Raw genomic sequence first — 27139 nt, forward strand, 5'->3', positions numbered from 1 at the left:
ACCACTGCGCCACTAGGGAGCCTGATAACTGGGCCCTGGCAGTAAATATAGATTTTTTTTTTAAATCAGGATTTTCCAGAAAAAACCCAGATGTCAGAAACACAAATAGAAATTCACCCTGAACAACACCATAATTGAACACACTAAAAATTACTCATACCTTAGTCTGACCATATCTGCATGGGGAAATTTGAATATGGCAGTGAATGAACTCAAAGAAAAAGGCCGCAGAGCATTGTACACAATAAAAATGAAATTATTCAAAATCAACATCCCAATTAGAATTTGGACCAAAATATTTGACAGTGTAATCCTACCAATAGCTCTTTATGGAAGTGAGGTTTGGGGGCCACTCAATAAACTGGATTTTAAAATGTGGGACAAACATCCAATTTGAAGCCCTACATCCAGAATTCTGTTGTAAAATTCTACAAGTCCAGAGAAATACATCAACTAATGCATGTAGGGCAGAATTGGGCTGCTTTCCAGCAGTACTGAAAATACAGACAAGATCATAAATATTTTGGCTACATCTAAATTCAAGTCCAAATTCAAGTCTGCAATTTAAAGCACTTCAAACCCAAGAGCTGAGCCCAGAAACGAGCCCTCTCAGTCAGCTGGTGTTAGACTTCACCAACCAAGCTGACACCAGCACTGCTTCAAAAGAAAGAATTCCAATAAACAAAATCATGAACCAATCAAAGGACTCATATTTACAACATTGGAAAAACGAAACAAAATCCCAAAGCCGACTAAATTGCTATTTGGCTCTAAACAGAGAATATGAATTGACTGATTATCTCTACTCTGTCAGAGATACGAAGCAGAGACAGATCCTTACCAAGTACAGGCTGAGTGACCACCGATTAGCAATAGAAACCAGCAGACATAAAAAGACATGGCTACCCAAAGAGGAGCGTGTATGTGGTCACTGCACGACAGGGGAGGTAGAGACAGAGAGGCACTTTCTCCTTTACTGTCATAAATATTCCTCACCAAGAGATTCATTATTCACAGAAATGACTACATTTATTCACAATTTTAACTTATTAAACCCAGAGGAAAAACTAAAAATACTCATGGGCGAAGGAGCAATGGCTCCTCTTGCAGCCAAATATGTATTTGCCTGCCATAGCCTGAGGGACACTGAATAATAACATCTGCATAGTAAGCAGTAACTTACTTATTATTACTATTATTGTTGTTGTGATTATCATTCCAAATAGTAGTGGTATGGGTGGGGATGGTAATGATAACAGTTTAGTGATGGTGGTAGTAGTAGTAGTAGTAATGATGATAGTAGTTGTAGTACTGATGTAATGGTGTAGATGACCGTTATTTAGTTATAAGTTAGTTATAGATTCATTTTCCATATTTATATTTTTATATTTATTATATTTCTACTATTGACTGTCACCACTTTATTGTTGTCAACAAAAAAAATCTTGTTGTTATTATTAGCGGCAGGTAGCTTAGTGATTAGAGCGTTGGGCTAGTAACCGAAAGGTTGCAAGATCGAATCCCTGAGCTGACAAGGTAAAAATCTGTCGTTCTGCCCCTGAACAAGGCATTTAACCCACTGTTCTTAGGCCGTCATTGAAAATAAGAATTTGCTCTTAACTGATTTTCCTAGTTAAATAAAGGTACAATTATTATTATTTTATATTATTATTTGTTATTCTTTATTATTTTATTACAATGTTTATTGTATAAATTGTTGCATTGGTAATATTGACACAATGTTTTTCATGCCAATAGAGCAGCTTGCATTTGAATTTGAGAGGGAGAGAGAGAGAGAGATGATGAAAATAGATAAAAGGAGACAGACAGACAGACAGACAGACAGACAGACAGACAGACAGACAGACAGACAGACAGACAGACAGACAGACAGACAGACAGACAGACAGACAGACAGACAGAGAGACAGAGAGACAGATGGTGAAAATATAGAAGAGAGAGAAAGCAACCAAGATAAAAGCCATATCTGGAGAAGGGGATGATGATGAAGAGTGGGAGGTGAGTGATGATATTAATGAGGATGATGTTCTGGGTTTGTCCCCTGCCCGTAGACCAGGTCTATTCAGACTGCCGCCTCAGCAGGACCTGATTCAGCTGTCCCAGTTATTGCCAGCCAACTCCCTTTTCTGCAAGCTGGCCCTTTCCTCTGCCCGATGGCACTCAAACTCAGCGCCATCCTCTTTTCTGATTACCACACATTTCCTTTCTTTTGTCCCCCCTCACTCTCTCTCTCTTTCTCTGTCCTGCTCTCTCTCTCACACAAATCCTTTCTTTCTTTCTTTCTTTCTTTCTTTCTTTCTTTCTTTCTTTCTTTCTTTCTTTCTTTCTTTCTTTCTTTCTTTCTGTCTATTCTCTTTTCCTCCCCCTGCCAGGTATTGTTTAATCTAGGCACTGATGATGATGATGATGAACATGATGAACATGATGACAGCAGCAGCAGGAGTAAAAATGCTCAGGCCTATTTATCGATAATGTGTCAGAGAATATTTTAGTGTTGTTATCGAATATCTTAGTGTTGTTATCGAACACTTCCCAACTACCCAGAAAACCTCAAATGCATTTACCCATTTCCCGAAGAGGGGGAGGGAGGGAGGGAGGGAGGGAGGAAGAATATAGGGAGAAGAGGAGGAAGAGGTATGGCTGATCAATAGTTCACAGTGAATTAAGTAATACCATATTTTGTGTCGATACATATTACAGCGTGTTTAACAGCAGCGAGCCAGAACAGCCTGGCTCCACATCGTTATAGCGACCAGATCAATACAACACTGAAAGAGAGGACCTGTCTGTCAGACAATGTAATTGGCTATCAAAGCTGTGTGAAAATGTGTAAGAACAATATGAAAAGCATCTAGAGATATTTACCTCTGGTCTCAGGCCTGCGCTCAAGGGAGTGTGTGAATAGGTGTACCTGAAGTAAAAAAATATATAATGTTATTGTCCACCCAGAGAGGATAATGTTCCATGTTTTTGAAACCTCCACTAAGGTAGAAATAACAGTAAAAGGCCTATCCCTCAAGGGGCTGGTGAGAGATAGTGTTGATCGCTTCCATCCATCTTGATGGGCTTTGCCAGGTCATCTGACAGGTTAATTGTCTGGTAAGGAGGGGGGGCGTGGGTTTAAGTCCCAGGAGGATACTGCCGAGGTGACCCCAGGCCAAGACAGATAATATACTTAAGCAGTAATGTACTTAAGCAATGTCATATTATGTCTATATACAGTGTTGTAACGATGTGTAAATAGTTAAGTTACAAAATGGAAAATAAATAAACATGGGTTGTAATAACAACGGTGTTTGTTCTTCACTGGTTGCTCTCTCTCTCTCTCTCTCTCTCTCTCTCTCTCTCTCTCTCTCTCTCTCTCTCTCTCTCTCTCTCTCTCTCTCTCTCTCAAATGTTGCCTATATTTTGGTTGTCAGTGGGGGTGGGGGTGCGAGGTGACAGCTGTGGCCCCGCCTGGTCGATCAGCTGCAGAGGGACCCCACCAGTCCAGAGAGGAGAAAGAAAGGGAGGGGATCAATAGGCGCTGGTGTGGGTCTCACTTTCACTCCTTCAATCTCTCTGCTGGGCTGAATGCGCGAGCCCCCGTTCTTCGAACACTATTTCTGTTCTCCAGCGCGCAAGGAAGCAGGTCCAAATCCTGATTACAGCATCTTGCTCACTGAAATCCCGAAATATCGGGGGAAACCATGACAACAGCAGAAACCGGAGATTGAGAGCTGAGTTGCAGTCAACAAACTGCCAGTCGAACCAGTAGAACGGGGAACTCTGATGTGAGGGAAGAAGCATCGTGTTTTACAAGAACAGTTTGATTTCAAACCCCTGGCTTTTTCTCTGTCAAGTATGGAATCCTCGATGACGCGCGCAGAGCAGAATATCATGACAGTCCTATGGGGAGTGATGGTCATGGCCTCAAGCGGCCATAGCGCACGAATTGTCAGTGGTAAGTTGTGATGATAACTTTTATCAAGTTCGTACAAAAACACAATAAGTATTAGAAGACAATAAGATATCCTCAAAATCAAAAGAATCAAAGAACAATTTATTGATCATTCACATGAAAGAAACAATAATCTCAAGCGTAAACTACCAGTGAAATGTAACCATTTGTGACTCTGCTAAAGTTATAGGTCTGTCTATAGCTCATCATCATCATCATATTTAGATGGAAATGTGTGAATTTGGGAGTTAAGATTGGTCACACAATAGGTTAGGCTATCTGAGCCAGTATAACGTTTTGTCCATATGGAACCATGTTTTCCAATCCTTGCATTATTCCTGTAAAAAATGTAATTACTTGTAAAACTGTTATTGATGCAAATTTGCTGTTATGCTTTATTGCAGGTTTGTTTTTCGAATTGTTTATTTCAATATCTATGTTTTTGCATGTACATTATTTGATTGATTAATTAATCGAATGCTACTCAAATATAAATAACGTACATTTTTCTAAACTATTCCAATCTACTTGGATTTGTTGCACCCTTTACTAAAATGGTTGTTCCAGTTTAGATGTTTAAGGTATAAGGTTCTGCTTTTCTTTTCTTAGTCAACCTTGTGTTCTTTTGCTTTGTGTTCTGGAACATAGCCCTGTTACTTTGTGTTCTGGAACATAGCCCTGTTACTTTGTGTTCTGGAACATAGCCCTGTTACTTTGTGTTCTGGAACATAGCCCTGTTACTTTGTGTTCTGGAACATAGCCCTGTTACTTTGTGTTCTGGAACATAGCCCTGTTACTTTGTGTTCTGGAACATAGCCCTGTTTCTTTGTGTTCTGGAACATAGCCCTGTTACTTTGTGTTCTGGAACATAGCCCTGTTACTTTGTGTTCTGGAACATAGCCCTGTTACTTTGTGTTCTGGAACATAGCCCTGTTACTTTGTGTTCTGGAACATAGCCTTGTTACTTTGTGTTCTGGAACTTAGCCCTGTTACTTTGTGTTCTGGAACATAGCCCTGTTACTTTGTGTTCTGGAACATAGCCCTGTTACTTTGTGTTCTGGAACATAGCCCTGTTACTTTGTGTTCTGGAACATAGCCCTGTTACTTTGTGTTCTGGAACATAGCGCTGTTAATTTGTGTTCTGGAACATAGCCCTGTTACTTTGTGTTCTGGAACATAGCCCTGTTACTTTGTGTTCTGGAACATAGCCCTGATACTTTGTGTTCTGGAACATAGCCCTGTTACTTTGTGTTCTGGAACATAGCCCTGTTACTTTGTGTTCTGGAACATAGCCCTGTTACTTTGTGTTCTGGAACATAGCCCTGTTACTTTGTGTTCTGGAACATAGCCCTGTTACTTTGTGTTCTGGAACATAGCCCTGTTACTTTGTGTTCTGGAACATAGCCCTGTCTTTCATTTTTGTTAATTGATTTCACCTGTGTTTGTTTCTCACCTGGTCTCATCAGCTCCCTGTTTAGTTCAGTTCTTTCTGTTTGTATGGCTGTGAGGTATTGTTTGTTTTGACTGCCTGCATGTGTTTGACCATTGCCTGCCTGCGACCACGATTCCTGCCTTCTGTGTAGGCTTAATAGACATCTGGCCGCGGTCTGCGCGTGAATCTACACCTTTTTCTCCCTGAGTATTCATTACATAAGGTTCTCTCATACCTTAATCTTCCTAACCCTGGCATTCATTTTGAATGTAGATTGCGTGTGAATTAAAATGTGTCTTGCAGGCCTGATGTGACCTGTAAACATAGAAATTACAACCAGTAGACAGAGATAGTGCTGATGTCATCCACATATTCCTATGCAAAACTCCTGATGGTGCATTTGAAGCGCGCCATAGTGCTGAATGGGGCTGAATGGCACCAAAACATCGCTAAGGGTCATGGTGAAAGTGTCACTGCTTGCCAGCCTGTGTTTGGTCTGTGTCAGTACCGTACGTGGTCCTGTGTGACGGCAAATATAGTAGTCAGAATGAATCACAATTGAATTAAATATCTGGACTTGTAGCGAACTTTAAAATAGTTCACTGGTGGGGATCGAACTTGATCATAAACACATTCTAGAGCGCAAAACGGCAGTCTAAATTTTGGGGGGGCTGTTCTGGCTATTGTAATTTACATAGGCTTTCTGGTGCAGACCAGGACTTTTGGCACCGCTAGGTTGATACACAGTACCCAATCAGCAGAGCTCGTGACTTCACACTTCAGACAAGACATTGGGGGTCTGCCTGTAAACTATGAGTTTCAGGCCACTGTATTAGGGTACAACTAGGCCCTCAAAAAAAGGCCTTATGAAGTATGTATTGTCGTAAAGAATTTAATTTGAATGACAACATATTCACTTAAGATCTAATTTGGTGAAGGCCACAGGACTGTAAATGAATGAATGTAACAAGTATGTCTCTGGCACTATCAAACCAGTCAAATAAGGCTTAAAACCCTACAGCAGAGCTATTAAATTCCAGTCCTGGGGGGCTTTTTTTGTATGGCTCTTCAAAGAACTATGTATAGTTGCTCAGAGATCCTAAAATGGTTCCATTATGGCATCGCTCTCAATAACATTATTTGGTTCCAACTCACACATATTTGTTTTTAAAGTGTACTGTTACAGATTCTGAGTTGTGTGTGCATATGCTTGCCTTCGTGCTTGTTATGAATGTGTGTGAACCTGTTAAGAGTTTGTTTACCAGGGAAATATCCTTATCGGATTTACTGCCTGGTGGTTATTGGGGTTGTAAAGATTGAGTGTAAAGTCTATTTATTGTTCCTTCCCTCTGGGACTCTACATTTTTTAAATACAGTACATAACTTACAGCAGACTGCTGTTCTACATGTGTCAGTGCTGTCAGTGTCATAGGGCAGACTGCTGTTCTACATGTGTCAGTGCTGTCAGTGTCATAGGGCAGACTGCTGACTTAACATGTTTGTTTTCAAATCTGTTACAGAGCGAGAGAGAGAGAGTCTGATATTATATTTCATTAGGGTGAGATATGTAGTCTTGCTAACACCTATCTCTCAAAGTCCTACTGTCGTCAGTCTGGAATGACTAAGAGATATGCCCTACGTGCAACATTTCCCTTCTGTGTGATTTAGACTAAATAAACTGCACGTGACACAGAGGGGAAAGAAATACTGAAAGAGACAGACAGAGAATCAGTGGGACAGGGGACTAATGTTCCAAGACTGAGTACGCTGAATAGTCAAAAACAATTCCAGTGCTCTAATGCACTCACAAAACAGTCATTAAAGAAAATCTAAATGCATATTCCCATGAAACTGATTGAGATCGAGTGATTGGCATTCACAGGCAGTTATCACCGGTAAATGGTGAATTATCATTGAAAGTAGGTATGCCTGACTTGGTGTTTGAGGGTATTAAAAACAGAACCTGTTCCCGTGGTGGTACTGTATGTCTGGGTATAGGCAAACAGTACAATTGAAGGATGCATTTTATGCATAGGCCTATTCTACAATGATATTCAATAGGCTACATTTATTGAGAAATGATCACATAATAAAAGATCCTAAATTGCGCTCCCTCACCTAATAAAATAGCACTACACCACTGGAATGAAAGGAGAGTTGGCGGGTGCACAGTGCACTGTTCGGATGCTGGGATTATTTTGGATGAACGTGTGAAGATTTCCTCCTTTTTTGACAATCAGATGAAAACATCATGACTGGTTGTGTTCATACCACATTAAAAGGTAATACATTTTTACAGTTAAATTATACGTCTTTACTCTAAAACCCAAGTGCTTGAACACATAGGAGGTCCCATGAAAAAAATGGGCCCCCTTAAGGAAATCAAATGCCCGTCCAACTGATTCCTTCTTGCACCGGCCCTGCAGAGAATCGGTGAGAGAGGGGGATTGATGATCATTGAGAGAGACAGACAGATAGAGAATCAGTGAGAGAGACAGACAGATAATCAGTGAGAGAGACAGAATCATTGAGATAGACAGACAGATAATCAGTGAGTCAGACAGACAGAGAATCAGTGAGAGAGACAGACAGATAATCAGTGAGAGAGACAGACAGAGAATCAGTGAGCGAGACAGACAGAGAATCAGTGAGAGAGACAGACAGATAATCAGTGAGTCAGACAGACAGAGAATCAGTGAGCGAGACAGACAGAGAATCAGTGAGAGAGACAGACAGATAATCAGTGAGAGAGACAGACAGAGAATCAGTGAGCGAGACAGACAGAGAATCAGTGAGAGAGACAGACAGATAATCAGTGAGTCAGACAGACAGAGAATCAGTGAGTCAGACAGACAGAGAATCAGTGAGAGAGACAGACAGAGAATCAGTGAGAGAGACAGACAGATAATCAGTGAGTCAGACAGACAGAGAATCAGTGAGATAGACAGATAGAGAATAAGTGAGAGAGGGGGATTGATATTCTCAGAGGATGAAAAGGGGTGGTGAGGGGAAGTAATGAAGGAGAGAAACTAAGGAAGAGGTGAATAAGGGGGAAGGAAGAGCAAATTAGGCATTTAGAGAAAAGAAGGAGAGAGAGAGAGAGAGAGAGAGAGAGACAGACAGAGAGAAAGAGAGAGAGAGAGTTTGAGGGAAAAAGAGAGAATAATAGATCAAAAATGGGATTTGAGGAATCAGAGCAGCAGAGGCAGGATAGAGAGAAGGAATGAATGAAGGAGCGCAAGAGAGAGAGAGAGAGGGGGGGAAGAGAAGAAGAAAGGCAGATAGAAAAGATGATGACGATTTCGGTTGAGAAGAAGAATTTTGAGATATCCAAACAGGAAGAAGAATGGCGCCAGAGGGGATGGCTGCTGTTTCACGGGCTCCTAACCAATTGTGCTATTTTGTGGGGCGGTTTTTTCATGTTGTTTGTAACTTATTTTGTACATGTTTCTGCCACTGTCTCTCATGACCGAAAATAACTATTGGATATCAGCACAGCGATTACTCACCTGGAACTGGACCAAGATTTTTTATTTAATGAGTCTGAAGCGAAGGACATACTGTTGCTCCCGAACCAGGCTCAAATCACATCATTATGAAGAGGAGATGAGGAGATACAGGGGCCGCAGATCACATCATTCACATGAAGAGGAGATGAGGAGATACAGGGGCCACAGATCACATCATTCACATGAAGAGGAGATGAGGAGATACAGGGGCCGCAGATCCGGGTGCCTTGTGAGAATTCGTTGGCGAGTGGGTAACCTGCCTCTACCACCCGTGCTATTGGTCAACGTGCAATCATTGGAGAATAAACTAGATGATGTCTGTTTGAGATTATCCCATTGGGACATTCAATACTTTCACAGAGTCGTGGCTGAATGACGACATATAATATACAGTTGGCTGGGTCTTCCATGCATCGGCAATACAGAACAGCTACGTCTGGTAAGACGAGGGATGGTGGTCTGCGTCTATTTGTTAATAACAGCTGGTGCGTGAAATCTAATATCAAAGAAGTCCCAAGGTTTTGCTCATGTCACGCCTGCTCCCCCTCCCTGGCGCTTGAAGGCGCCAGGCTACCCGTCTTTACATGCACCTGTCATCATATTAACCTCAGCAGCGCTCATTGGACTCACCTGGAATCCTTCACGTGGTTGATTGCCCCCTGTATATCTGTCTGTTCCTCGGTGGTGTTCCCTGTGTCCGCAATAATTGTTGTTACGTGTTGCTGTTCAGACTCTGTTCCTGTTCTGTTTTGTGTCCGTCAGTTATTAAACCTTCCCTCCCGGTACCTGCTTCTCATCTCCTGTGTCGATCCTTCCAGAATGCGGACACCATTACAAGAAGCATCAGGGAGGTTTTTAGGGTCTTGTTTTGTTGGTGACGTCGGACCCGGGGGCCGCCGCCGATGGAACCCGGGGTGCCTAAGTTGGCTCGTCTGGATGTCATGCTCTAGGTGGCTCAAGAGGTTTCATTTCCTCAGTTGGCTCAGCAGGTTCTCATCCCATGTCATGCTTCAGCCGGCTCATTGGGCTCGAATGCCTCAGCTGGCCCATGAGTTATTTTGTTTTATTGGTGACGTCGGGCTTGGATTCCGACGCCGATGGAACCAGGGGTGCCTCAGCTAGTTCGTCGGGCTGTCATGCCCTAGCTGACTCGAGAGGTTTCCTTGCCCCGGTTGGCTCCGGAGGTTCCCATCCCACGTCGTGCTTCAGCTGGCCCATGAGGCTTCTACGCCGCATCGGGATCGTCAGGCTGTCACGCCTCGGCCGACCTGTCCGGTTCGCCCAGGTGGGATGCCAGGGGGCGCCCCTAGATTAGGGGGTACCCCCAACGCCTGCTCCCGCTCCCCCTCCCTGGTGCTCGATGGGCGCCCGTCTTTACATGTACCCGTCTTTACATGCACCTGTCATCATATTAACCTCAGCAGCGCTCATTGGACTCACCTGGAATCCTTCACATGGTTGATTTCCCCCTGTATATCTGTCTGTTCCTCGGTGGTGTTCCCTGTGTCCGCAATAATTGTTGTTACGTGTTCCTGTTCAGACGCTGTTCTTGTTCTGTTTTGTGTCCGTCAGTTATTAAACCTTCACTCCCGGTACATGCTTCTCTACTCCTGTGTCGATCCGTTCAGCTCGCCTCAGGTAGAGTACCTTATGATATGCTGTAGACTAGGTATTCCTAAACTGGGTACTGGGGGGGTACACCACACAAAAATGTGATTCACATTAAAAAATATATAAATAACAGTCCAAGATGTGTTGGTATCAGTACTGATGGCGCAAAAGCCATGACAGGGAGACATAGTGGAGTGGTAATGCGCGTGGAGTGGTATTGCCCCTGAACTCTCGTGTATTTTCTGCATAATGCAATGATATGGGCAGCGACCATGTAACGCTTTTACAACATACAGAAGTGCGCTGGTATCAAGGGGAAAAGTATTGACATGTTATTTTAAATTGAGAGACGAGCTTGAAGTTTTCTTTACTGACCATAATTTTCACTTGTCTGAACGCTTGCATGATGACAAGTTTCTCACACGACTGGCCAATCTGGGTGATGTTTTTTCTCGCCTGAATGTTCTGAATGTAGGATTACAGGGACTCTCCTTAACTATATTCAATGTGCGAGCCAAAATTGAGTCTATGATTAAGAAGTTAGAGCTCTTCTCTGTCTGCATTAACACAGGTCTTCCCATCATTTTATGATTTTTTGTGTGCAAATGAACTCAGCCTTACGGACAATGTCAAATGTGATATAGCGATGCACCTGAGTGAGTTTGGTGCGCAATTACGCTGGTACTTTCCCGAAACGGATGACACAAACAACTGGATTCATTATCCCTTTCATGCTCTGCCTCTAGTCCACCGATATCTGAACAAGAGAGCCTCATAGAAATTGCAACAAGCAGTGAAATTTTGATTTTAATCAGAAGCCATTGCCATATTTCTGGATTGGGCTGAGCTCAGAGTATCCTGCCTTGGCAAGTCGCACTGTTAAGACACTGATGCCCTTTGCAACCACATACCTATGTGAGAATGGATTCTCGGCCCTCACTAGCATGAAAACTAATACAGGCACAGACTGTGTGTGGAAAAAGACTGAGACTCTCTCCAATACAACCCAACATTGCAGAGTTATGTGCATCCTTTCAAGCACACCCTTCTCATTAACCCGTGGTGAGTTATTCACAATTTTTGATGAACAAATAAGGTTTCGTACGTAAGATGGCTAAGCAAAGAGCAAAATGATTGATTATTATTACATTATTATTTGGTGCCCTGGTCCTATAAGAGCACTTTGTCACTTCCCACAAGCTGGATCGCGACAAACTCACACTCAGTCTTATGTTTAATAAATGTATCGTATAGTGTGTGTGTGTGTGGCAGGCTTACAATGATGTCAAAAATCAACATTTGAGAGTGCACTGACCCTGGTGCTAGAGGGGGTACGCAGCTAGAGGTTGAATGTTTGAAGGGGCACGGGACTATAAAAAGTTTGGGAACCACTGCTGTAGACCACACTATTTATGAAGAGAGTTTTCATCAATATTTTTTGTAGCTGTCTATTAACCACAACATACCGATGCTGGCACTAAGACCGCACACAATGTGCTGTGTTAGGCCATAAGCAAACAAGAAAATACTCACCCAGAGGCGGCGAACCTAGTGGCCGGGGACTTTAATGCAGGAAAACTTAAATCCGTTTTACCTAATTTCTATCAGCATGTCAATTGTGCAACCAGAGGAAAACAACTCTAGACCACCTTTACTCCACACACAGAGTCTCGTACAAAGCTCTCCCTCATTCTCCATTTGGCAAATCTGCCCATAATTCTATCCTCCTGATTCCTGCTTAAAGGCAAAAACTAAAGCAGGAAGTACCTGTGACTCGCTCAATACGGAAGTGGTCAAATGATGCAGATGTTAAGCTACCGCACTGTTTTGCTAGCACAGACTGGAATATATTCTGGGATTCAGTGAGATAGACCACAGTCACTGTTTTCATCAATAAGTGCATCGATGACGTCATCCCCACAGTGACGTCCCTACATGCCTCAACCAGAAGCCATGGATTACAGGCAACATCCACACTGAGCTAAAGGGTAGAGCTGCTTCTTTCAAGGAGAGGGACACTAATCCATATAGAAATCCTGTTATGCCCTTGGACGAACCGTCAAACAGGCAAAACGTAAATACAGGACTAAGATCGAATCCTACTACACCAGCTTTAATGCTCGTCGGATGTGGCAGGGCTTGCAAACTATTACGGACTACAAAGGGAAGTCCAGCCGCAAGCTGCCCAGTGACACGAGCCTTCCAGATGAGCTAAATTCCTTCTATGCGCGCTTCGAGGCTAGCAACACTGAAGCATGCATGAGAGCACCAGCTGTTCCGGACGACTGTGTGATCACACTCTCCATTGCCGATGCGAGTAAGACTTTCAACAGGTCAACATTCACAAGGCCGCAGGGCCAGTCAGATTACCAGGACGTGTACTCAGAGCATGTGCTGACCAACTGGCAAGTGTCTTCACTGACATTTTCAACCTGTCCCTGACCGAGTCTGTAATACCTACATGTTTCATGCAGACCACCATAGTCCCTGTGATCAAGAATGCCAAGGTTAACCTGCCTAACTGACTACTGACCCATAGCAATCACGTCTGTAGCCATGAAGTGCTTTGAAAGGCTGGTCATTGCTCACATCAACACCATCATCCCAAAAACTTTAGACCCACTCCAATTCGCAAACCGCCCCAACAGATCCACAGATGCCGCAATCTCTATTGCACTCCTCAATGGATTTTCCCACCTGGACAAAAGGAAAAAAACAACACATATGCCACGCTGATCCTCAACACGGGGGCACCTCAGGGGTGTCCATTCCTGTATTCCCTGTTCACTTACGACTGCGTGGCCAAGCACGACTCCAGCACCATCATTAAGTTTGCTGAGGACACAACAGTGGTAGGCCTGGTCACCGACAAAGATGAGACAGCTTATAGGGAGGAGGTCAGAGACCTGGCACTGGGGTGCCAGGACAACAACCTCTCCCTCAACGTGATCAAGACAAAGGAGATGATTGTGAACTTTAGGAAAAAGAGGACCGAGCACACCCTCATTCTCATCGATGGGGCTACAGTGGAGCAGATTGAGAGCTTCAAGTTCCTTGGTGTCCACATCACCAACAATCTATCATGGTCCAAACACACCAAGACAGTCGTGAAGAGGGCACGACAATGCCTATTACCCATCAGGAGACTGAAAAGATTTGTCATGGGTCCTCAGATCCTCAAAAAGTTCTACAGCTGCACCATCAAGCACATCCTGACTGGTTGCATCACTGCCTGGTATGGCAACTGCTCGGCATCTGACCTTAAGGCGCTACAGAGGGTAGTGTATGACCCAGTACATCACTGGGGCCAAGCTTCCTGCCATCCAGGGTCAGAGGAAGGCCCTAAAAATTGTCAAAGACTCCAGTCTTAGACTGTTCTCTTTGCTACCACACGGCAAGTGGTACCGGAGCACCAAGTCTAGGACCAAAAGGCTCCTTAACAGCTTCTACCCCCAACCCATAAGACTTCTGAACAGTTAATCAAATGACTACCCGGACTATTTGAATTGACACCCTTTTTTTCAGTTTATTACCTATGCATAGTCACTTTACCCATATCTACATGTACATATTACCTCAATTACCCCGATTAACCTGTACTCTCGCACATTGACTCGGTACCAGTACCCACTGTAAATAGCCTCGTTATTGCTATTTCATTCGCTTTATTTTTTTTAACTTTAGTTTATTTAGTAAATCTTTTCTTAACTTAAAATTGCATTGTTGGTTAAGGGCAAGTAAGTAAGCATTTCACGGTAAGGTTGTATTCGACGCATGTGATAATTAAAATGAGCATTTGATTTGAGAGCGAGAGAGAGAGATAAAGAGAGATAAAGAAGAGGCAGGATGATGGAGGGAGTGAATCAACAAAGAGAGGAAGAAAGAGAGAAAGGAGGTGAAAATGCTGACTGGTGCGTTGGTTGTCTGTACACCCCGGTTCATTACTGGGTTCCTAAGTGATGATAGTGCAGATTAGATCTAGACCAGGCAGCCAATCATTTAAAGTACCTCCTGGCCACACTGCTATTGTTATCATTAGGCCAATTAACTGGCTCTGTATTAATCACTGGTATTATGCACTGATACACACACACACACACACACACACACACACACACACACACACACACACACACACACACACACACACACACACACACACACACACACACTCTCCTTATGAGGCTGATCTTTCTGATTTTTATGAGTCCGTCTAAAATCTGGGCCAGATCTACCACTTTTCACCCATTTACCTGGCATGATAGAGGACAGCTTTATTGTGCTGGAGATTGGTATACATGCGTGTGATTGTTTGTGTGTGTCTGTAAAAGGGTCTAACAAAAGCTTGTGAAAGCGTGTTCCCTTTCAGTCGGTCACACGGTATAACATACTATAGGGAGTCAACAACTTATCATATTCACCTGAAGTAAACTGGAAGAAAAAAAATGCCCAATGGGCCAATGAATGCAGAGCCCGCCCTCGGGAGCCCCGCCTTCCTGGTTATAATAGGAGGGCTCGCATCCATTTCCTCAATTCAGTACCGTTCTTCAGCTTGCCTGAAGGAAAATGTGTCAGACAATTGACAAACTTTTCAAACACACGACGGCTACGAGATCCGGCTCCGACTAAGGTGTCTGTTAGTGGGTAGAGAGTACTAGATGTTGTGAGTTTTGGGTCTTGGAGTCAGTTTTTATGTCGCTATCTTCTCTCTACTCTGCTTGTGTAGCCAGTGCTTCCTTACTTGAGTAAGATGGTGGTGGTAAGAGTCCGTTCAAAAAGGCTAACCAGATGGATTTGAACCTCCGACCGTGCCCTAGGGTAGTAGTTCCCAAACTGTGGGGCGCACCTCCCGTTGGCGGGGGGAGGGCACGGGGGTCCAATGCTGGAAGTGGGGCCTGAGTGAAACAGTTTGGGAACCCCTGTCCTAAGGCATGTTGTTTCACATTGAAAATTAAAGATACTCACAAATGCTGTCCTGTTTGCCTGGGGGTGGAAACACTCTCAGACTGCCTTGGCTCAGACCAGTTGGTGTGGCCGGTGTCACCGGGCTGAAGTCAGACTCTCTTGTATGTTGACTTCTTAGGAAGGTTGGGGTTACTGAAGGCCCTCTCTTAAACAAAATGGAATAAAAAAACATTTGGGAGAGAGGGGCAATGGCGTTCTGGCTGGGTTCTCTGCTTCCCTGAAGGTATTCGGGAACCACATTCTAGAAAGGATGTCTCTGACTGGTTCTGGGAATTTTCTTGAAGAAAGAGATGGATGAGATAGCGCCGGCAGGTTCATGTCTCTGCCACGGATATCACGCTGGGCAGCATCATGGAACTCCTCTACAATAGCACACCTTTGATGTCTACCATGAAGCATCACTTGACTGTCTTTCAAATCCAGGCCTCCTTGGAAAGGGTCTGCTGTTGATTCTGGGAGTTCCCTGTTGGCCCAGACTACCTTGGTTCCAAGAGATTGTTATTTATTTTACCAGGTAAATTGATTGAGATCACATTCTCACCAACAACGTGTGGAATAGTTACAGGGAGGAGGAGGATGAATGAGCCAATTGTAAACTGGGGATCATTAGGTGGCCATGAGGGTCAGATTGGGAATTTAACCAGGACACCAGGGTTAACATCCCTACTCTTACGATAAGTGCCATGGGATCTTTAGTGACCACAGAGAGTCAGGACACCGTTTAACATCCCATCCGAAAGACAGCACCCTACACAGGGCAAAGTCCCCAATCACTGCCCTGGGGCATTGGGATATTTTTTTCGACCAGAGGAAAGAGTGCCTCCTATTGGCCCTCCAACACCACTTCCAGCAGCATCTGGTCTCCCGTCCAAGGACCGACCAGGACCAGCCCTGCCTAGCTTCAGAAGCAAGCCAGCGGTAGGATGCAGAGTGGTATACTGCTGGCACAGGGAACCTGCAGTAACCTGTAAACGGTGTACTCGCGTGCTGGCATGGCGGAGAGTTCAGTATCATCAGGATCTATTGCACTAGGCACCCAGGAGAGTTTGATGTGAAATCTGTGGGTTTGTCCCCTGAAAGGCTGAAATCACAGTGTGGCTCATAGTGTTCCTATGGCTGGGTCTGGGAGGGGATTTCTGGCGGCGTGCAGGTTACGCATTTATCCGGGTTAGGGGCATTTATTGAGACTTTGGACTGCCGTGGTTTCTTTCGATGAGGCGGTGCACAAATATTCATGATCAAGTCACAGCAGATGCCATGTTGTTTTGGACTTCCTTGGACTTGGACTTGCAGTTCCAGACTCCTTGGCTCTCTGTGTGAGCCTTTTTGTAACCGGTAGGATCTATGGACTTGGGACGCCATGGTCGATGTTAGGCAGCGTTTTGAGTTACAACAATTCCCCTGTGAGATTGAGCCTTGGGATGCCTTGATGGGCGGCAGCCTGCGGAGTGCACATTTATCAGGGTTAACATAGTTCCCTGTGGGATTGAGCCTTGGGCTGCCTTGTCAGCACGTGAGTACACCGTTTACAGGTTACTGCAGGTTCCCTGTGAGTACACCGTTTACAGGTTACTGCAGGTTCCCTGTGAGTACACCGTTTACAGGTTACTGCAGGTTCCCTGTGAGTACACCGTTTACAGGTTACTGCAGGTTCCCTGTGACTACACCGTTTACAGGTTACTGCAGGTTCCCTGTGAGTACACCGTTTACAGGTTACTGCAGGTTCCCTGTGAGTACACCGTTTACAGGTTACTGCAGGTTCCCTGTGAGTTTGAATCTCTGGCTGCTGTGGTTCATAGACTCTGGTTGACGCTATACAGCGCATGTTTGCGCTTTACCAAGTCACAACATGTGTGCTGCTGTTTTGGAATTGCGGGTTCTTTTTTTGAGTTCTGAGATTTCAGTCTCACAAGGTGAGTATTGTTCTTGGAACCGTGGGGACTATGGTCTTGGGCTGCAGTGACTGTGTGTCAGTGCATTTAACCATGTTGCAGCAGGTTCCCTATATGTGGCTCTGACAGTTCAGGCAAGTATTAGTGAAAGATGTGGCTTCTATAAGCCCATTTTAAAGCCGGTGGACGTGTGTGTGCTTGGGCTGCCGTGGACTTCCTGGTTTGGTATCTTCTGAGGAAATGAATGCGAGCCCTGGTATTATAACCAGTAAGGCGGTGCATCTGAGGGCAGGCTCTGCATTCATTGGCCCGTTGGGCGTGTTCTTCACGTGTATATGATTGGTCGTTGACTACCCATAGTGTTATACCTCGTTCCCTCCTTCAGGGAACAGTAGTTATTTGTATGTGCTCACTGCTTCCTGTAAGTGTCACATCAGTAGATGTGTGTTTGTGAGGCGTAACGAGGCTGTTCTGGAACGGGGCCTACAGTGTGATTGGCAGCCCTGCTATACTACTTCCTGTCAGCTGGAGGCACGTCCTGATTGACACAGGTTATTGACCGCTCTGGGTAAGTCAGACTGTAAATTCTACGGACTGAGAGGATGGGAATGCGATGACCACATTGTTTTGGCTGGAAGTCAAGAGTCATTAATCGTGAGTGGGGGTCGATGGGTTGTGTGTGTTAGGGTGGTGTACGACTGATAAGCACAGTGGAGATGTTTGCATTCGATTAAAACAATGGCCACTTCATAAGATGAACAGATTCACTGAGGTGTCATTCTCCTGATGTATACTATTCACTGATATTAACTGATTGATTGATTGATGAGTTGATAGGTGGGTTGATTGATTTGTTAAATGTTTGATTGACAGGTGGGTTGGGTGATTTGTTGGCTGGTTGATGGATGTATTGACTGGAGGAGGGGCTGATCGGGGTGTAGATACAGTAGTCTGGTGAATTTACTGATCACTGATTGGTTGATGGATGGTTTGTCAGATAGATGGATGTAAACAAACCCACAGCCAGGGCCACAGGAACAGTAGAGGGAGAAAGAGGATTTTGAAATGGTTGTGGAACCAGTGCTTGATGCCACTGGTTATTTTACTGGCATACTAATCTTGGTAACCTAGAACCAAAAATCTCACATAAATTACTACAATTTATGTTACGTAGTCTGTCCACGAGAGATTATTGCATACAACTGCCACAGATAGATTTGACAGAATTGTCTATTGAATAATTTATCAATCCATCTGTTAAATCGTCTATTTACAATCAATCAATCAATCAATCAATAGATGATCTCCTTCTCGCCTCAGGTCAGACGGTGTGTCAGGGAGGGGCGGAGCATCCGTGCTACAAGATGGCCTACTTCCGGGACATGACCAGCCGCGTTGCATTCTGGGAGGCCAGACAGGCATGTGAGATGGACGGCGGGTCCCTGCTGAGCATAGAGAATGCTGCTGAGCAGAGACACATAGAGCACCTGCTACAGGTCTGTGTGTGTGTGTGTGTGTGTGTGTGTGTGTGTGTGTGTGTGTGTGTGTGTGTGTGTGTGTGTGTGTGTGTGTGTGTGTGTGTGTGTGTGTGTGTGTGTGTGTGTGTGTGTGTGTGTGTGTGACAGTACAAACGACACCAAAAACACCTCCTCAAAGTAATTCAATTATGAACATTGTAATATATATATTATATGTAATTGCAGTATAATACACATACAATATATATATTATTTGTTACAGGAGCTTCGGACCTCCTCAACAGGAGCGGGGACAGGAACAGGGGTAGGAGCGGGGACAGGAACAGGGGTTGGAGCGGGGACAGGAACAGGGGTAGGAGCAGGTACCGGTAACGGAGGAATAGCAGACGGTGATTTCTGGATCGGGCTGACAAGGACAGATGGAGAGAACACACAGGAACAAGATCACTTCGCCTCCTGTCCCGACCTCTACCGCTGGACTGATGGGAGTGTGTCACAGTTCAGGTGTGTGTGTGTGTGTGTGTGTGTGTGTGTGTGTGTGTGTGTGTGTGTGTGTGTGTGTGTGTGCGTGCGTGCGTGCGTGCGTGCGTGCGTGCGTATATGTGTCTAGTGGTTAGGATTCACTGCCGCGGCCTGGGTTCGATTCCCGGTCAGGAAACTACTATTTCATGGGCTCCTGAGTGGCTCAGTGGTCCAAGGCACTGCCTCATTACAGTCCCTGGTTCGATTCCAGGCTGTATCACATCTGGCCGGGATTGGGGGTCCCATAGGGGGGTGCACAATTGGCCCAGCATTGGCCGGGGTAGGCCGTCATTGTAAAAAATAATTTATTCTTAACTGACTTGCCTAGTTAAATAAAGGTTAAATTAAAAAAATGTGTGTGTGTGAAAGGAACTGAGACTTTGACAAACCCTTATGTGGCTGTAGGCATGTGTGTGAAGGTCTTTACGTGTGTGTATGTCAGGAAGTGGTATTTTGACGAGCCGTCGTGCGGAGGGGAGGCGTGTGTAGTGATGTACCACCAGCCCACAGCTCTCCACGGCCTGGGGGGGGCCTACATGTACCAGTGGAACGACGACAGGTGCAACATGAAGCACAACTTCATCTGCAAGTACGAACCAGGTACGACTACACAGCATCACACGGGTACGACTACACAGCATCACACGGGTATGACTACACAGCATCACACAGGTACGACTACACAGCATCACACAGGTACGACTACACAGCATCACACAGGTACGACTACACAGCATCACACGGGTATGACTACACAGCATCACACAGGTACGACTACACAGCATCACACAGGTACGACTACACAGCATCACACAGGTACGACTACACAGCATCACACGGGTATGACTACACAGCATCACACAGGTACAACTACACAGCATCACACGGGTACGACTACACAGCATCACACAGGTACGACTACACAGCATCACACGGGTACGACTACACAGCATCACACAGGTACGACTACGCAGCATCACACGGGTACGACTACACAGCATCACACGGGTACGACTACACAGCATCACACGGGTACAACTGTCACAGCATCACACAGGTACGACTACACAGCATCACACGGGTATGACTACACAGCATCACACGGGTACGACTACACAGCATCACACGGGTACAACTGTCACAGCATCACACGGGTACGACTACACAGCATCACACAGGTACGACTACACAGCATCACACGGGTACGACTACACAGCATCACACAGGTACGACTACACAGCATCACACGGGTACGCCAACGTCACGGCAGATGAGTTGTGTTTTGTGGAGTGTTCTTTCTGTCTGCCTCTAAGAGCTGTTTCTGTTGTTGTTCTTTAGCCTGCTACAACATTACACTAATAGAAATGCATATCAGTTTTGTTAAATCCATTTTTTGGGGGGGATTCTGATCTTGATCCAGAGAGCCATCTGGTGAAGGAGCAGGGGGACAGGCCTGGAGCTCGTGACCCAGGTGAGGGAACACATAATGGGGCATAGCCTGGCAACAGCAGCCCCTCTCCTGGAGATCTGACTCGGTTTGCTGTAGTATATCCCTACTTGATCTAGTGTCTATCTGTCTGTTCCAGATGTGACGGTGGCACAGACAATAGAGGTCAAACAGGCTGGTACCAGTGAGGAGGATGGCGCCCCACTCGTAGTCATAGCCGGACCAGGTGAGACAAGTGGAGGTGAGACAGGTGTATGGCAGAACTCCAGAGGGTGAGACAGGTAAATTGATGTAATAGCCTGTCTGTCTGAGGGGCCGTCTCTGCCCTCCTTCTGCAGGGATGTTTCTGGTCTATGTGATCATCCCCACCATCCCTCTGCTGCTGCTCATCCTGGTGGCTTCTGGGACTTGCTGTTTCCAGATGTTCAGCAAGAGGTGAGACACGGCACACCACCGCAACCACCGCAACCTCAAAAACAACATCTCCCTACGTTACGACACAGCTGAACACACCAAGTCCACCCAGTTAAATCAGTACTGCATTACTGATACCCATCCAACTGATTTAGCACTCTGTGATTCTCATACAGCTAAGGCTTGCACAATTCCCATATAAACCGTTTAACCAAATGGTTATGGACGAAGACCGTCATAAAAATATTTTGGGAACGAACAGATGTTGAGGTTGAGGCCGTTTCGGCCGTAACATGGACTCTTAATAATAACGTGATAAAACTTCATCCTTGAGGAAACAAGACATGGAGTCTTTGGTTGTCCAGGTAACACCCCCCACAATGCAGCAGCAGCACACACAGAAATGTAATGAATAGAATGTGACTGGTAAACCCATGGGTACATACGCAATGGCTGCCTGGTATTGTAATGCAAACATTTCCATGGTAATGTAGAATGTTCATTGATCAAAGTGATGGGGCTCATGCAGAGGAATGTATTTTTTATCATGTCAACAACCACAGCACATATTTTAGCAGATGTTTTACTTCCTGCTTTGCTACAGTATGGATAAACTTGCGATGGCCGCCAGTCCACCCGTTATGCCATCATTGGTCCAACCCCCCGTCCGTATGTTGTGATGGATGGGTCCAACCCTCCCCGTTCATCCTATGTTGTGATGGATGGGTCCAGCCCTCCCCGTTCATCCTATGTTGTGATGGATGGGTCCAACCCTCCCCGTTCATCCTATGTTGTGATGGATGGGTCCAACCCTCCCCGTTCATCCTATGTTGTGATGGATGGGTCCAACCCTCCCCGTTCATCCTATGTTGTGATGGATGGGTCCAGCCCTCCCCGTTCATCCTATGTTGTGATGGATGGGTCCAACCCTCCCCGTTCATCCTATGTTGTGATGGATGGGTCCAACCCTCCCCGTTCATCCTATGTTGTGATGGATGGGTCCAACCCTCCCTGTTCATCCTATGTTGTGATGGATGGGTCCAACCCTCCCCGTTCATCCTATGTTGTGATGGATGGGTCCAACCCTCCCCGTTCATCCTATGTTGTGATGGATGGGTCCAACCCTCCCCGTTCATCCTATGTTGTGATGGATGGGTCCAACCCTCCCCGTTCATCCTATGTTGTGATGGATGGGTCCAACCCTCCCCGTTCATCCTATGTTGTGATGGATGGGTCAGGGCTGTAAGTGTTTGGTAAGAACAGTGCTTACTCAGTCATAATCACTGGGATAACACAGGGACGCCTTGTTAGCAAAGAGTGATTTAGCATAACCACTGGCACGGCCTGCTGTCATTACTTATTATTGTGAGTGTGTGTAGGTGGTGTGTTACCCTGGCAACAGATACAGTCTGTGATTTCTGGGTCGATAGCTGGACCCCTCAAAAGTATCCCAACAATAACCAAAGTACAGCTCCACACACACACACACACACACACACACACACACACACACACACACACACTCTTTATGAGGCTAACCTTTCTGGTTTTTATGAGTCTGTCTAAAATCTGGGCCAGATCCACCACTTTTCAGCCAGTTACCTGGCATGATAGAGGACAGCTTTATTGTGCTGGAGATTGGGATGCATGGACATACACTACAGCACCCTCCCAACTCTCTTCATTCTGCTATGGCCAGCTACTACCTAGTCAGCTTTATGTATCTCTGTCCCGTCTCAGTGATGTGGTTTAATTGATCCAGTTTAATATCTCTGTCCCGTCTGAGTGACGTGGTTTAATTGATCCAGTTTAGTATCTCTGTCCCGTCTGAGTGATGTGGTTTAATTGATCCAGTTTAGTATCTCTGTCCCGTCTGAGTGATGTGGTTTAATTGATCCAGTTTAGTATCTCTGTCCCGTCTCAGTGACGTGGTTTAATTGATCCAGTTTAGTATCTCTGTCCCGTCTGAGTGATGTGGTTTAATTGATCCAGTTTAGTATCTCTGTCCCGTCTGAGTGATGTGGTTTAATTGATCCAGTTTAGTATCTCTGTCCCGTCTCAGTGATGTGGTTTAATTGATCCAGTTTAGTATCTCTGTCCCGTCTGAGTGATGTGGTTTAATTGATCCAGTTTAGTATCTCTGTCCCGTCTGAGTGATGTGGTTTAATTGATCCAGTTTAGTATCTCTGTCCCGTCTCAGTGACGTGGTTTAATTGATCCAGTTTAGTATCTCTGTCCCGTCTGAGTGATGTGGTTTAATTGATCCAGTTTAGTATCTCTGTCCCGTCTCAGTGATGTGGTTTAATTGATCCAGTTTAGTATCTCTGTCCCGTCTGAGTGATGTGGTTTAATTGATCCAGTTTAGTATCTCTGTCCCGTCTGAGTGATGTGGTTTAATTGATCCAGTTTAGTATCTCTGTCCCGTCTGAGTGATGTGGTTTAATTGATCCAGTTTAGTATCTCTGTCCCGTCTGAGTGATGTGGTTTAATTGATCCAGTTTAGTATCTCTGTCCCGTCTGAGTGATGTGGTTTAATTGATCCAGTTTAGTATCTCTGTCCCGTCTCAGTGATGTGGTTTAATTGATCCAGTTTAGTATCTCTGTCCCGTCTCAGTGATGTGGTTTAATTGATCCAGTTTAGTATCTCTGTCCCGTCTGAGTGATGTGGTTTAATTGATCCAGTTTAGTATCTCTGTCCCGTCTGAGTGATGTGGTTTAATTGATCCAGTTTAGTATCTCTGTCCCGTCTCAGTGATGTGGTTTTAACATATTTCCGAGAGGGGGGTGGATCTCCTGACAGAGACCAGTTAATCATGCCTCTGACTCCCGTCCACCACTGTAAAACTCTTCCTGGAACAATCCCAAAGCCATCTGGGTAATTTAGATTGGCCCCGAACGCTTACAAGTCCCTCCTTTACAACTGGTGACACTTGTGTTTTTACGACACGAAAAACATGACCTGAGGCAATATGAGCAATGAAGAGTTATGAGAGTCAAGGACCGAGTTTTATTACTGGGTATGGCTGGTACTGAAGTGTTTGTGTGAGCAACAGATGTTGTGTTTTACGTACACACACACTGCTATTGTTTCTCTTAACCTTTTTATAAATGTTTTTCATTTACTAAAGCAAACCGGGGACCAAAACCAGCGTTAACCAATCAACACTCTGGATCTCCAAGACCCCTAAGACGGACAGCATGGAAGTATGAACGGCAGGTGACATCACAAACAAGATCCTCAGAATGACCAGAACCAACAGAATGATAAAGCCTCTCCTCTGATACTATCCCCTGTTCCAAATACCTCTAACCATTCACCTCAACCAATGACCAGCTCTCGTCTTCTACATGTCCTTTGTCCAGTTTGTTCATGTCTCCACCACTCTATTTAGTTTCTCCTTATTTATTTTTCCCTCTCCTCTCCTCTCTACCTCTCCTCTCCTCTCCTCTCCTCTCCTCTCCTCTCCTCTCCTCTCCTCTCTACCCCTCCTCTCCTCCCCTCCCCTCCACTCCATCCTCCTCTCCACCACTCCTCCCCTCCACCCCCCTGTCCTGTCCTCCTCTCCACCCCTCCTGTCCTCCTCTCCACCCCTCCATTCTCCTCTCCACCCCTCCTGTCCTCTCCACCCCTCTTGTCCTCCTCTCCACCCCCCCATTCTCCTCTCCACCCCCCCATTCTCCTCTCCACCCCTCCTGTCCTCCTCTCCACCCCTCCTGTCCTCCTCTCCACCCCCCCATTCTCCTCTCCACCCCTCCTGTCCTCCTCTCCACCCCCCCATTCTCCTCTCCACCCCTCCTGTCCTCCTCTCCACCCCCCATTCTCCTCTCCACCCCTCCTGTCCTCCTCTCCACCCCTCCTGTCCTCCTCTCCACCCCCCATTCTCCTCTCCACCCCTCCTGTCCTCCTCTCCACCCCTTCTGTCCTTCACTCCACACCCCATTCTCCTCTCCACCCCTCCATTCTCCTCTCCACCCCTCCTGTCCTCCTCTCCACCCAACTTTCTCCTCTCCACCACTCCTGTCCTCTCCACCCCTCTTGTCCTCCTCTCCACCCCCCCATTCTCCCCTCCACCCCTCCTGTCCTCCTCTCCACCCCTCCTGTCCTCCTCTCCACCCCCCCATTCTCCTCTCCACCCCTCCTGTCCTCCTCTCCACCCCCCATTCTCCTCTCCACCCCTCCTGTCCTCCTCTCCACCCCCCCATTCTCCTCTCCACCCCTCCTGTCCTCCTCTCCACCCCTCCTGTCCTCCTCTCCACCCCCCTGTCCTCCTCTCCACCCCCCCATTCTCCTCTCCACCCCTCCTGTCCTCCTCTCCACCCCTCCTGTCCTCCACTCCACACCCCATTCTCCTCTCCACCCCTCCATTCTCCTCTCCACCCCTCCTGTCCTCCTCTCCACCCCCCCTTTCTCCTCTCCACCCCTCCTGTCCTCCTCTCCACCCCTCTCCTCTCCACCCCCTTCATGTCCTCCTCTCTACCCTTCCTGTCCTGTCCTCCTCTCCACCCCCCTCTCCTCCTCTCCACCCCTCTCCTCTCCTCTCCACCCCCCTTCATGTCCTCCTCTCTACCCTTCCTGTCCTGTCCTCCTCTCCACCCCCTCTCCTCCTCTCCACCCCTCCTCCCCTATCCTCTCCTCCACCCCCATCCTCCTCTCCACCCCTCCTCCCCCCTGTCCTGTCCTCCTCTCCACCCCTCCGTCCTCCTTTCCACCCCCCCATTCTCCTCTCCACCCCCATTCTCCTCTCCACCCCTCTCCTCTCCACCCCATCCTCCTCTCCACCCCCCTCTCCTTCTCTCCACCCCTCCTCCCCACCCCTGTCCTCCTCTCCACCCCTCCTCCCCCTCTCCTCCCCGTCCTCCTCTCCTCCTCTCCACCCCTCCTCCCCTCTCCTCCACCCCATCCTCAAATCCACCCCTCCTCCCCCCTGTCCTGTCCTCCTCTCCACCCCCCATCCCCCCCCGTCCAGTCCTCCTCTCCACCCCTCCTCCCCTTTCCTCCTCTACACCCCTCCTCCCCTCTCCCTCTCTCCACCCCCCGTCCTGTCTTCCTGCTAATGTGTTATAGAAAACAAAATGAAACTTGGTAATGGATAATTTGGCACTCCTGTACCGCTCTGATATCAACACTACAGTGGTGCCTTTTCCTCGTGCTGCTGTTGCCATGGAGTTATGTTACCAATGTGTGTGTGTGTATGTATGTGTGTGTGTGTGTGAGCATGCTACTGTGTGTGTACACTAATGTGCGTGTGCACAAGCGTGTGTGTGTTACACTAATTTGTCCCAAACATAAGAAAGTCATTAAGTATCAGTAATTAAGTGTGGTGCGAGGGGGGAACCTGATAAAACAAGGAATTTAACCATCCCCTGTAACCAGGAATAGGGCCAGAACCACTTAATACATCACACAGATGTAGTCCTGAACAGCATCCCTAGTTCCACACAGGGAGGGGAAAGAGAGGGGAGAGAGGAGGGAGGGGGGTGAGAGGAGGGAGAGGGGGGAGAGGAGGGAGAGGGGGGTGAGAGGAGGGAGAGGAGGGAGAGAGTGATGAGGGTGGAAAAGAGAAAAATAAGGGAAAGTGAATGAAAGGATTAAAAACAGGGAAAGATGGTGAATAGGGAAATAAGGCTTTAATGGAAATGTAAGTTTGTTATTTGATCTGCTTGCCATGGTTCAGGTTTAGTACTAGCTTAACTCTCTGTTCCCCCACTAGGGAGTTATGTCCCAGGCAGGACCAATCAGTCAGCTAAATGTTCCCCCACTAGGGAGTTATGTCCCAGGCAGGACCAATCAGTCAGCTAACTGTTCCCCCACTAGGGAGTTATGTCCCAGGCAGGACCAATCAGTCAGCTAACTGTTCCCCCACTAGGGAGTTATGTCCCAGGCAGGACCAATCAGTCAGCTAAATGT

General features: G+C 46.3%; 1 protein-coding gene across 2 annotated transcripts; it reads left to right on the plus strand.

Annotated features, from left to right (window-relative positions):
- The first annotated feature begins 3509 nt into the window (after window positions 1-3509).
- On the plus strand, window positions 3510-24691 carry chodl (chondrolectin). Of its 2 annotated transcripts, XM_014181730.2 has the most exons (8): window positions 3510-3964; window positions 18691-18866; window positions 19111-19352; window positions 19813-19970; window positions 20791-20841; window positions 20957-21043; window positions 21156-21252; window positions 24360-24691. In XM_014181730.2, the coding sequence occupies exons 1-8, from the start codon at window positions 3865-3867 to the stop codon at window positions 24439-24441; spliced, it is 993 nt and encodes a 330-aa protein (XP_014037205.1). In that variant the 5' UTR covers window positions 3510-3864; the 3' UTR covers window positions 24442-24691. The 2 variants fall into 2 exon arrangements, with proteins under 2 accessions (XP_014037205.1, XP_014037206.1); XM_014181731.2 differs by lacking the exon at window positions 21156-21252.
- Window positions 24692-27139: the final 2448 nt, after the last annotated feature.

This window comes from Salmo salar, chromosome ssa29 (genome assembly GCF_905237065.1).
Source record: "Salmo salar chromosome ssa29, Ssal_v3.1, whole genome shotgun sequence".
Lineage (NCBI taxonomy): Eukaryota > Metazoa > Chordata > Actinopteri > Salmoniformes > Salmonidae > Salmo > Salmo salar.

What these genes read in the sequence shown, in the direction of transcription:
- chodl (XM_014181730.2), top strand. Translation starts at nt 3,865, where the DNA reads ATGGAATCCTCGATGACGCGCGCAGAGCAGAATATCATGACAGTCCTA. An exon ending in CATCTGCAAGTACGAACCAG is followed by an intron (nt 19,971 to 20,790) that starts GTACGACTACAC and finishes ATCTTGATCCAG; the next exon opens with AGAGCCATCTGGTGAAGGAG. An exon ending in CGTAGTCATAGCCGGACCAG is followed by an intron (nt 21,044 to 21,155) that starts GTGAGACAAGTG and finishes CTCCTTCTGCAG; the next exon opens with GGATGTTTCTGGTCTATGTG.